Below are 13,296 nucleotides of genomic sequence, written 5' to 3'. Positions count from 1 at the left end.
AGCTAATTTTTTGTATTTTTAGTAGAGACGGGGTTTCACCATGTTGACCAGGATGGTCTCGATCTCTTGACCTCGTGATCCACCCGCCTCAGCCTCCCAAAGTGCTGGGCACTGTAAGTTTTAATGAAAGCTATTCAGGAAGCATCAGAGGGCTTTCAAGCTCTGCCTTTACTCACATTTCCAGACTTACCTCCTTCATGCTGCCTGGCCCTTTCTGTCCCACTAACTGCTTAGAAATGGCAGGTTCCCTGGAATTCCGTAGAGATGCTGTTTTGCTAATTTCTTCAAGGCTTTGCAGAAACTGTGCCCTTTGCTGGAATTGCTAGTCAAGGTACCCTCACTCCACCCTTCCCTCGCTCCCTCCTTTGTTTTATTTTCACTTTTTTGCTTGTCCAGTTATTTCTCCTGCCAGGCTCCCACGGAAGCAGGCATCTATCCCTTTTTTTAGCACGTTCCACATTGTGAGCTTGGCACATAGTTGACTTGCCATAGGTATTTATATAATGAGTAAATGTAATTATAATTATGCCCCTTAGAAAGTGTGGGTGCTTCCATCCCCTTTCCTTCTGGGCATCTCAGATGGCCCTTTTTGCAGATAGACTTGTGATCCTTAACACAAGAATAGAAGACAATCTTGTGAGTGTGTCTGAACAAAGCCGACATTTTTTTTCTCCTTTAAGATCTTGCCACTGAATGTAGAATGATCCTGAAATTAAGGTCAGCTCCAGGTGATTGTTTATATCAGCTGTCAGATTGCAGAATAAAAAATGGCTTTTATATGTTTGACTTTTATTGTTTTCCAGGGCAATGTCACTTTTTCCTGCTCCGAACCACAGATTGTGCCCATCACATTTGTCAGCTCCAGTGGCAGCTATTTGCTACTGCCCGGCACCCCCCAAATTGATGGGCTCTCAGTGAGTTTCCAGTTTCGAACGTGGAACAAGGATGGTCTGCTTCTGTCCACAGAGCTGTCTGAGGGCTCGGGGACCCTGCTGCTGAGCCTGGAGGGTGGAATCCTGAGACTCATGATTCAGAAAATGATGGAACGTGTAGCTGAAATCCTCACAGGTACTGTCTGCTGCCACTCTGGATCGGTTTCTTGTTTAACCAAGTCAACAAAGTTTGAGGTCTTCACAGAAACATACAGAATTTAAATTTCAAGGATGTGGGTTAGACCAGTATTCACAAATTTACTCCAAGTCTAAAGGGGCAGATTTTTTTTTTTTTTAGTAGTAAACCAAACAAAACAATGAATTTAGAATTAGCTATGTCAACTTTGATCAATGCCTAAATTTGTCTCTTAGCAGTCTCAATATAAAGATGGAATAAGAATCCTTACCTGGGAACATTTAGCATAATCTAGGCAATTTATAGAGCTCTCTGCTAGGTTCTCTACAAACATGGAATATATCATATGTAACCCTCACCAGGCTCACTGAAGGAAGTTACTATTTTTTACCTAATAGATGAGGAATTCAGAAATCATGGCAATCACTTCAAAATCCCATGTTCCTAAGTGATGGAGCTGGGATTTTATCCTGAATTTATCTGACTTCCAAGTCTATATTCTCCTCTTGAACCATATTACCATGGGATTTTTTATAGCCCCCAAATTCTATTTCAAGTAAAAATTAGTAAATTATAAGAATTATATAAAAATATATGTATGTATACACATATACTTTAAATGTATTTAGTAAATGCTAGTACATATGGCACCAGGGAATGGCAAAACTTTTAACTGGTCCTCAACTGGCCAAAGTTTGTGAAGCCCTTTTTCATTGCCATGTACCACAAATCTTACTGTCTAGCAATACGTAAAGGTCTATGAAAACAAGTCATGTTTTCCAACACCCTAGTTCCTCCAGCTGCTGCTGCTTCAACATGGAGCAGTGAAAACCTCTCTCTCCTTTTCTGTCTGTTATATTACCAAAATGTGGCGCACTTCAAGCAGCGGTGTATTTACTAAGTTGACAAATACTCATTGAGGTCAAATCTCACATGCCAAGGATTGAGCAGGCATTGGGGTGCAGTATGGTGATACAAGAAGTTATTTCAGAAGTCTACAGAAATAAACAATCTGAATAAAAATCTCCCTCTGCTTTTCACCATAGGTCAACATCCATGATGGATTATACTATAATTTGATTTAGATGTTTTTGTCTCAACTGGACTGTGTGGGTTTTTACCCAGTAGATTAGCAAAAATTGAGTTACACTGTAAAGGATATGACTTAATAGTTGTTGATCTAAAAGGAAGAAGCTAAGGCAATATTCATATAATAGATAGTTCACTTGGGCCAAGCTTGAGGATCGCAAGCTGAGAATATAGATTCAAGTTGCTCTGAATGTATACTCTGCTCTAATTACTTGCAGTTAGAAGCAGATTTTTAAAGAAAAGAAAAAGCAGCAGTTTCTATGTTGTTTATCAGAAATTTACATTAAAATCATAACAGCTAAAAATTGCCTAGGCGCTGTTCTTTGTATCACAGATTCCAGGAGAAAGAAGGTAATGACTGAGGCAGCTAGTTAGGATAAAAATGACCGAGCAATTGCCCAGAGTATGGATGCCACGAGCTCAGGGGAAGGTTGTGAATAACGTTCATACTGACATCTCTCTGGGCTTGATATATTTTGCATAACTCACATAGCTCATACTGCTTGAAGCTGTTTTTCTTTTCTCATAGGTTTGGTCTTGTCAAATCCTGGGGGACATTCAAATGTCCATAAGTGAACAAAATGGCCCACTGAACCCCTGAGCATAGCAGAAGGGCCTGGGTCTGGAATTCAGACAATCAAGTTTAATACCCTTTTTCCTTCCTTTCCTGCGGCCCTGGATAAACATTGTCTCATATGTAAACTGAAGTGTATTAGTTACCTGTAGCTGCATATCAAGTGACAGCAATATTTAATGGTTGAAAACATTATTTATTACGTCCCAGTTTCTGTGGATCAGAAATCCAGGGGCCAGTTGGCTCGTGACTGGCTTGGAGTCACCCATGGGCTATCAATCAAATTTCCAATGGGGGCTGCATGCATGGCAAGGTTAAATGGAGGAAGATCTTCCAGACTTACTCGTGTGGCTGTAGGTAGGCCTCAGAAAATCCACTTCCACATGTAGGAAAGTTCTAACTTTTCCCCTCAAGTTATTTATAATAACTTCAGTCTATAAAACAAATTAATAATAGACAAATTAATAGGAAAAATGCATACACATGTCACAAGAGTCACAAAGTCATACAAAATATAAAAGCCCAAAGAAATGACAGTTGACTGTTGCTTTTATGCCATCTTGATATTACAGAAAGAACAGGGGTTTGGAGCATGGCTAAAAACATGTTGTGGGCCAGGCACGGTGGCTCATGCCTGTAATCCTACCACTTTGAGAGGACAAGATGGGGAGATTTCTTGAGCCTAGAAATTCAAAATCAGCCTGAGTAACACGGAAGACGCCATCTCAACAAAAAACTGAAAATCATCTGGGCACGTGGATGCATGCCTATAGTACCAGCTACTCGGCAGGCTGCGGTAGGAGGATGAGCTGAGCCCAGGGAGGTCGAGGCTGCAGTGGGGCGTGATCACAACACTGCATCCCCACTTAGATGACAAAATGAGATTCCCATCTCAACAAAACAAAACAACAACAACAAAGAACACAGGCATGGTAGTAAATCAGGTTATGTGGTAAGACAGGTAATTGAGGGGAGAGAAGAGGAATTTCTGTTTGCCAAGGTGGACTTAAGATGTAGATAAAGTCATACAGGTAGCAGCCCTTAAAGAGAATAAATGGTAAATGTGTTTTTCAGATTCTTAAACGTGTCAGACTCTTAGTCATAGATGCGAACAAGGGAGAGCCTCACAGAAAGCCTTGATGTATCGATGCAGGTTTTCTCTACAGATACAAGTCCCCACAAGAGACAGCTTTTCAGGGCTACTGCTTTCTGAACAGCCCTCCCAAAATATGTCAAATAAGTATATTTTGGGGTGAAATATTTTTGTTTCCTCCATAAGCTTTTCCTCATGAGCCTCTCCAGAAGGCCACCAAGGGAGAGTGAGAAAAAACACCCATTATATTTATAATCTAATATTGAAAATGGCATCTCATCACTTCTGCCATATTCTGTTCCTTAGAAGCATGTAAACATGTCCAGCTCGTGTTCAAATGGAGGGGATAACACCAGGGCATGAGTATCAGCAGGCACAGATTATTCAGGGTCATTTTAGAGACTGCCTATCACAGGAGATGAAAAAAAAATCACTTTATAAGTTGGTGCAGGCAATTAAATGAGGTAGTATATCTCAAATACTGCACAAAGTGTTGAGTAGCTATTTAACACATTTTTCTTTCTTCCATGCTAACTCAAGACATATAGCTGGAAGGGGCCTCATTCTACAAAGTCATAAAAGTTAAGAATGAATTCATGCAGTCAGAGGACTTTTATAAAATTTATTAGATTTCCAGTAATGGAGGTGAGTTAATCACTTAGAATTATAGTATTTTTCATGTTCAGAATTATAAAAGTCAAACCTCAATCCTCCTTATTTGGAAAAGAAAAATGTGAGCTGGAACTGAGCTGTTTCTCTCTGATCAGTGAGTTGTTTTTGAGTACAGAGACTTGTAGGCCTCAGATCAAAAATGTAGTTCTAATGCAAGGAAGGCCCTGGTAGCACGTTGCTCTTAAAAATCCAGGTGCTGCCTGTATTATTAAGCACCTATCAGTCCATTAAAATGCATTTATGACCGAAAGAGAGTCTGGTAGGAGCTGCCACTTTACTCAGCTCAGAAAGGGAACAAATCATCAGTTATTTCAGACTCACCTCTCAGAAAATGAAACTAGCAAAAAGAAGTTTTTAAAATGTGTAACCAGAGTTCTCAAAAACTCTTGTGTAATTCTATCCTAAGGAGAATTTCTACGTTTTGGAAAATGTGAACTTTTTGCGGGGGGAGGGAATGGATCAAGGTTTTGTGTATTCTGGTATTTTCCTATCTGGGAGGAGGAAGAACAAACAAATAATCAAACAAAAACAATTTTCTATTCCCTTACATTTCTGAGGAAACTTGTTTTTAAAGTACTTGAACTTATTTTGACTTTATAAGAGATTAGCATCTCATATGAACAGTGAAAAAATAATGACAATGGTTCCTATAGTTTTTAAAGGCCAACGGGGCTATCCTTGACACTTGGTGTGTCACAAATGGGTCAGAGACAGAAAATACAAGGTTTATTTGAGACTAGTTATAACATCCTGGATCTAAAAGAGAAGGTAATTCCTTTGGAAAGGACAGCACAATGATGCCTTGTGCCTTCAGCCCTGTTCCCAGAGCTTTGTGCACTGTCCATGGCTTTTTAGGAAGGAAGTAGTTTTTATTTAGGGCTCTTTGCATTGAAGATCAAGGAGAGATGTGCAAACTAAATTCATCCTCAAAATAGAAGACATCTGAATTTAGTTATTCTAGGGATGAAGTTTCAGGAAGACGAAGGACAACAGTGGTATCCCTGTCTTGTATATTTCTTTATTATCTATTTTTGTCATCTCCTTTTTTTGGCAAGCCTTATGTATGTGGGTATGAGATAAGGTAGAAGACCTCATTTCACTGTAAGTGATGTGGAAGTCGAACTAGCAGCCATCGCTGACCTTTTGCCAGTTAGGCATTGTGCTAGAGCCTTGTCATACAAAACTGTAGAAAAACTCACAAAACCTTATACAGTGGTTAGTACACCAACACTCATAGAAAGAAATTGAGATTCCAAATTTACATTAAAATAGCCAAAGTGATGTTCAATCTCAGCTTTTTCCTTAGAATTTCCAAGTTCATGGTCTCTACACAGTGTCTTGCTGCTCTCATATCCATTGTTAAGACTGTCTGTTACTTAAATAACTCAAATGTAAAGAAACTGTTTTATATCTATAGACAAATCTGCAAAATCCTTTTAAGGAAAGTGGCTATTTAGGTCTAAAGCTGCATCTTTCAAAAACCATTTACTTGGTAGCCTTATTCTTGTGTTACTTGGAATTCACACTAGATTGGAAGTCTCTTGTTTTTATAAACTTCTGTGTACTTTGCTAAAATTAACTGTATACTATTACAAAGCAAATAATATGGGAGGCTGAAGCAGGTGGATTCCTTGAGGTCAGGAGTTCCAGACCAGCCTGACCCAAATGGTGATACCCAAAAGTTAGCTGAGCATGGTGGTGCATGCCTGTCCCAGCTATTCAGGAGGCTGAGGCAGGAGAATCGCTTGAACTTGGGAGGTGGAAATAGCAGCGAGCTGAGATTGCACCACCGCACTCCAGCCCAGGTGACAGAGTGAGATTCTACCTAAAAAAAAGGGTAAATTATATGTGTATATGTATATATATATACGTATACACACACACACACATACACACACACATTCATTGAGAAAATAGGTCATACTTTCTTCAGATTTTTTTGGTGCTCAGTACTGATTCCTTAATAGGATTATCATCTAAGGATGAAGGCTACCAAGTAAGGTCTACCTCAGTAAGGGCCTATCTACTTACTTCTAAGTACGTTGCCCTACTTTGTGCAGTCTTTCCCATTCTAATTTCCCCTGTGCCCCATGAATCAAGGTTAGCTCTCTCCGAATTCAAATTGAGAGACCTGATCCTCGCCCCACGTGGAAACGCATGAGTTTCACTGAAGCAGAGAACACCTTCTACGAGTCATATTGAAATGTGAACCTTATCAGAAAAGCCGCTTAGGCAATTCTTCAGTGAATGAGCAAGTACCTGAATAACCTAATTTATACATTTTAAGCTTCCAGTTCTTTCTTACTTTTCATAAGGTACCAGGTGCCATGGAGTCAACTCACATGGTCATGTGGTCATGAGGATCTCTCAAACTCCACACCCTTTCATTGAGCAATAGATGTTATGTTCTGTTTTTTAATGAAAGATGTAGCTGTCATTTTAAAGGTTTTTATGGAGATGCTTAGAATGGAGTTTAGTATTTTCAAAACAACCTGAATTACTAAGAAAACAGGACATTTTATAAAGGTAAAAGAGACCACTTGGTTTGTTTTCTCAGGAGGAATAGGGCAGAATATTTTGAATGTCATGTAAAATGGTAAGCAATCTTAAGAGAAAACTGGCACCACTCTAATTATTTGAAAGTGATCTGACATTTCAATGTTATTTTTATTTTTCTGATGGGAAAATACAAGGTAAGGAGAATCAAAAGAAGGAAGTATGGAGTTTTAGCTTAAGTTTTGTTTGTTGTTTTTGTTTTTTTGTAGTGCTTCTTAAAATGTCTGATAGTCTGGGCAAAGAGCTTGAACTCAGGCTTCAGTGGTCATGCCCCAGCCTAGCTGTGCTCTAATCAGATGCAGGACATGAGTAAGTCTTGTTGCCATAGCCTCACTGTCCTCACTTGCTGAAGGAGAGGATCAGTCTAGAATCAAGGATGCTCCCTCAAGCACTATCCATGATTGCTTGAAATAAAACTGTAGGCCAACCCCAACCCTTATTATCTTCAAAGAAATCATCAATCCAAGGCTCTTCTTCTGAAACTGGCAATAGGTGGTCCTAATTGATTGGGAGTACCCAAAGCCAAGCCTCTTTCCAGAGGCCATGCATCTCAGCTCCCAAGAGTCTGGTGCACTTTGCGGAGTCAGAAAAGTAAACTTGGCCTCTTTGATACTACGGTTTTTGTGGATGAGTTGTTTGCATGATCTTAAAAACAGGTCATGCTATGGCTCTTCACAACCTGTAGAGAATTAGGAGACACATATCCAAATGCAAATAGGATTTTTTTTTGGAACCTTTCTTAGATGACAGTAAACTACTCGTGTGTGTGTGTGTGTGTGTGTGTGTGTGTGTGTGTGTGTTTGCTATATTGGTAGGAGGGTAAACAAAATATACTAGGCCTTCAAATTATGTTAATAGAGGAATGATATTAGTTGTAAGTATTGAAGCTATTTCATGCAGAGAGAAAACCAGGCAGAGACACAGCAAGGGTCTTTGGCTATGGGACCAGCTTTCTTATAGCTGACGGTTGGTATATGTGAATATCTCTTCGGGAGGCAAAGCAAGCAGCAGTGAGGCAGGCAGAGAGCCCACTTTGGATTCTGTTAAAGCATCTTCTCCCCAGAGCTTCCCAGATGTACAGTGTACTGCCTTGAAGTCACCAGAGGCATCAGACTCAGACTGGGATTTTCGGCATTAAGGGGTGAATCTACATTTTCAAGACAATAGAATGAAATCCAGAAGGCGAGGGGAAAGAATCCAAACTGAGAGATCTGACCCTGGCAGCTGGCACCACTTGCTGATTATTAGCTGAAAAGGCAAAAGGTGGAAGCTGATCACCTGGGACGGACAGAATCTTTGGACAAAAGGCAACATGGCCAGCCAAGAGCCAGAAATCAAGAAAATACCATGAAAAAGTGTCTACAGTCAAGGCAAATGGCTTATTGGTGATGCCATCTCAGCTCATCCCATTTATTCCTAGGAGCAAGCAATAGTGTTTAACGTATTTCCACAATCACCTTATAATGTTTCACTCTTATAATGTACTAATTAGAGAGAAGACGTTCCAAAAGAAAAAAAAAAAAAGTAAGCCATTCTTTTTATCAGTTAATTTTCTATAGCCAGTCGACTTCTGTGACTGGCTTATCTCTCATTCAAAGTATGATAAGATTCTTGGATCAACAGCCATAATGAATGTGTATTTGATGATTATTGAGCATTGACTGCATTTGCGTTAAATAAAATACATAATCCTGTAGCTATGCTTGACATGACCCCCCTTAGCTTTTAGAATTTAATCTCAATTGATATTTTCTCAAGAAACCTTTACAAGACAGGCCAGGTACCTTGTTCTTTTGGTTTTCTCTTTTTTCTCCTTTGTAACGTTTGCCCTAAGTGTGTATATATATGTATGTATTCATCTGCTCAGGCTGCTATAAGAAAATATCACAGACTAAGTGTCTTCAACAACAGAAATGTATTTTCTCACAGTTTTAGAGGCTACAAATCCAGGATCCAGATGTTGGCAGGATTGATTTCTTCTGCGGGCCTCTCTCTTTGCTTGCAGATGGTCGTCTTTTTTCTATCTTCACATGGTCTTTTCTCCGTTCAAATAGCTTCTGCTCATAAGGACAAATAGCTCCTGATCATAAGGACATGAAACATATGGAAACTTATTTTACCACAATTACCTTTTTAAAGATCCTGTCTGCAAATACAATTGTGTTTTTAGGTACTAGGTATTGGGACTTTAACCTATGCATTTTGCAGGGACACGATTCAGCTCATGCAATGTATACTAAGATGTCTATTTAATTGTTGTTCAATGGCCTTTCCATTACTAGAGATGTAAGCATCCATGGAAACAAGAATGTTATTTTCCCAAGCCTTGGTCCAACACCATGCTTACCACCTGTCTTCCACAGCTATTTGCCACACGCATGAATAAACTAGTGGAGTTGGCCTTTAAAACATTTCTGAAGGACATAATTTTAACAGGGAAAAAGGGTTAGTGATTTTTAACAAACATTCCTGTTACAACAATTATATGCTGCATAATGTGTCAAACCTAGGAATGAGCTATACCTAGGAATGAGCTATACCTAGGAATGAGTTATACTCAGGGAAGTACTAATTAGATAAAGGGCAGAGGAGGCCTCAGAGGTAGGAAGATGGAGAGCTGCATTGTGTAAGATGGAAGTGCCCACCCTATGGAATGCTGGCAACCAGATGCTTATAGGCTACAGGCCTACAATTAACAGAGCTGCTTCCCGAATATTGCCCTTTTTCGTAGAAGCCATTTGTAGCTAGCCACCACCTGCACATCAAATAAACATGATGAGGCCATAAGCTTCATCCTCTGCTTCAATTAAGTTGTCATGAATGCCTCGGTATTGGAGCTAAGATAATGTTGATGAGAAAATCTCATTAGCAAGGGCAAATAAGTGGATAGCCACAGGGCTGTGATTGTCACAACAAGCTGTCTGGTTGAGCACAGAGTTTGAGCTTCGGAAGATAACAACATGATGAAGCATTTTATGTTATACAGAACTAGAAGTGCAACTGTGTGAACTTTAAGATGCCAAGCAAAGGTTGGAAGTGTTTACCAAAGTAGTAATTTCTTGAGCATCTTCAGCTTTTTAAGTTTTGGATAATGACAATCAAAACATTCCATCTCTTACCTCACTCTTTTTCTTTATCTCTGACTCAAAACAGGCACTACAGGAGCTAGATTTTTTTTAAAACCATAGCAGATTTATCTTACTGTAAACCTGCTACCACCTCCCTTTTTCTTTTGTATCTTTTACTTTGACATTCTCTCATATAATTTGCTTTGCTTCCATTGGCTTTAGGAACCTTTTGGAGCATATACTCTGCACTGGGTACTGTGTTTGAACCTGGGAGTGAGGTACTGCCGTCCAGGAGCTCATAGGCATGGTTGGAAGAGGCAGTAAAAGGCATTTATGAATGATAGGACATGTGCCTGGGTCACTGGGGAAGCATGGGGAAGAGGCAACAGGACAGGTGAGAAAGAAAAGACTTTCTAGAGGGGGGGATATCACAGCTTGGTTCTGAAGAATAAGTATAATTTGGCCAAATGAAGAGAGAAGGAAAGGATGCTCTAATAAGAGAAGAGAAATAGAACAAAAACCAGAGGCGTAAGACTTTGGGGGCTTAGATGCCTGGGGCCCAGAGGACAAAGGATGAAGGAGCATTTTGGTCAGGGACTCCAGAGTCTGTGCTATATTTTGAAGAGATTAGGAAAATAATTCTCTGGAGTTTATCTTAATGTTTAGCCTATGGATGTTTGATCTCAGCATTCAAGTTTATACTAAGGAAACCACACCTTCACCATCAACGGCAAATGTATTGTGACTTCCTATCAGACCCTAGCGGATGGCAAAGCCAGATGATTTCCTTTTATGCCTTGATCAAGGGTTTTCAGGATCCAGGTTACCTTGAAATATGAGCCAGGCATTAATAACTAGGAAGGGTTTAACCTGTGATTTATGGCCAATGCTCACAAGAGGGCCTGCTGCTGACACTTGGCAGTGGAGATTCAGCTGGTCTGATGCTCAATCCATCAATGAGCATTTGGAGAGGGCAGGATGCTGCCCTGCTGATGCTGGGGGTTCCCAAAACATGACTCAGACTCTGACTCCCAGGTACCTGTCATCCCACTGGGAAGAGGAGACTTACATGCATGGATTGTTAATTAATACCACAAGGCAGTAAATATTATGAACTAAATAAATCATCAGACAGCAGATGCTACAGGAATTTAGAAAGAGAAATCACCATGCACTAGTCTAGTCAAGGAAAGCCTGCTTCATTCATTTCCTGATTTATTAACTTATTCATGTATTCAATCAATCAATCATTCAGCACGTTTTATATGCCCTGCTCTGTGCTAGGTGGCTGTGATAGGAAGTAATAAAACATATGTTCTCTGTCTGTACAATTTAGGAGAGGATTTGCTGACATGAAAACTTGGCCTTGGAAGATTGGGGTATGGATATCTATAGCAGGGAATGGTAAGGGCAGCATATGGATGGAGCAGAGGCTGGGCATGGAAGCCCTAATTCACTAAGTGTGTTTACTCGAAGCATAATAAACACACTTGTCTAGCGGGAGTAGGGAATTCTTGTAAGGATTTTGGACTATAGCCTGAAATGACAGAAGGACACTTGATTACAGAAAGAGGAGATTGTCCAGCTAAGCAGGGTGATTTTCATTCTCTGAGCTCCATGACCCAATGGAGGGGTATTTGTCATGAGGTACATGATAACTTGGTCTTTAGGTAGTTGGATCTAGCAAGGTGTCCTCTATCAGAAAGAGAAAGGAGGTTGGGAAAAGTGGGGGACCGTTACGGAAATTTCCAGCTTCAGGGATAAGGAGTAGAACAAAATAAGCGAGGGAATTTGAAGGCATATGTGTATTCAATCTACTACATGTAGAGAAAAGTTAATAGAAATTGATAATTGATGGAAAAACGGTGTACAAGGGAAACATAACTCAGGCTCTAAATTGTAGCACGATGCTACTAGTAATGATAATATACTCTTTTATGTGATTGACATTTTCAGACTGTCTTATTCAATTATTCATATATTGCCCACTTTATTCTCACAAAAGTTGACTGTGAGAATAATCAGCAAAAGTTGACAGCTACCTTTAAATAGTCAAATAAGATCATGTGTGAGAGGACATAGAAAGACGGCTGAATTGAGTTTTCTGGGGGAAGATAGAGCCTAGAAACTTTCAAGTCAAGCCAATCAGTTTTGTTTCTAATTCACAGATGATGTAATAGGTTTAGAGAAATTTAGAAATCTGTCGAAATTTCTGGAAATTGTAGGTGGTAGGGATTTTAGCAAGGAGTAGCAGATGAATAAAGCCATCAAGAATATCATTAACAAGTTATCTTCAGTGTTAGGAACAGAGCCTTTGGGGACTCTACTCTGGCCTGGGCTCTCTTTTTGTTCTTGTCTGTAGCTGTAACGTCCTAGGGTAGTCATGGCTGATGCTTAAGGGTCCTGAACAGTCACTCGGTTACAAAGGTTCATTGACACCTTGAAACATTATGATCTTGCTTTTCATATTGTCTTCAAAACATAAAAATAAGATGGTAAAATGTGGTGACATTTGAAGTGCAGAGATGTGTTAGAAATTTTATGGAGGAATTGGTGGGTTTAGAGAAAAAGAGAGCCAGAGTACAAGAGTGTATCAAGGCCCTGCAACCTCAAAATTATTTCTTTAACTCAATGGCTCTGAGCCAAGGAAGAATTTCCATTCCCACCAAACTTACCCTTTACCTCACCCACCCCCCATATTGTGAAGAAACGTACTGTTGGTGATGGGGCTGTGCTGTTGGTGATGGAAGGCTGTGGTGGTGATGATGGAAGGTTGTGGCATTGGTGATGGAGGAACATAGTGTTGGTGACGGAGGGTTGTGGTGTTGGTGATGGAGGGTTGTGGTGATGATGGGAGTTGTGGTGTTGGTGATGAGGGTTGTGTTGTTTATAGGGGCTGTGTTGTTGGTTTAGGGGGCATTGTGATATTGGTGATGGAGGTTTGTAATGTTGGTGCTGGGAACTTGCAGTGTTTGTGATGCAGGCTGGCAATCTTGGTAATAGAGGGTTGTAGTTTTGATGATGGAGAGTTGTGATGCTGGTGATAAGAGGTTGTGGTGTTACTAATGGAGGGTTGTGGTTTTGGTGATGGAGGGTGGTGTTGGTAATGGAGGGTTATGGTGTTAGTGATGGAGGGTTGTGTTGGTGATGGAGGATGGTGTTGGTGATGTAGGGTT

General features: G+C 40.1%; 1 protein-coding gene across 1 annotated transcript in view; it reads left to right on the top strand.

The window, feature by feature from the left end:
• The window catches only part of CNTNAP5 (contactin associated protein family member 5), an 865,582-nt gene that overhangs the window by 454,937 nt on the left and 397,349 nt on the right, over positions 1 to 13,296 (top strand). The window contains exon 8 of the mRNA XM_017544214.2: positions 804 to 1,068. Within this exon, the coding sequence (XP_017399703.1) occupies positions 804 to 1,068 (265 nt within the window). The remainder of the gene's footprint in view (positions 1 to 803; positions 1,069 to 13,296) is intronic.

The sequence above is a fragment of the Cebus imitator genome, unplaced genomic scaffold (assembly GCF_001604975.1).
Source record: "Cebus imitator isolate Cc_AM_T3 unplaced genomic scaffold, Cebus_imitator-1.0 Scaffold167, whole genome shotgun sequence".
Taxonomy (NCBI): Eukaryota; Metazoa; Chordata; class Mammalia; order Primates; family Cebidae; genus Cebus; species Cebus imitator.
Note: the sequence above shows the minus strand (reverse complement) of the source record. Positions and strands in the feature narration are given on the sequence as shown.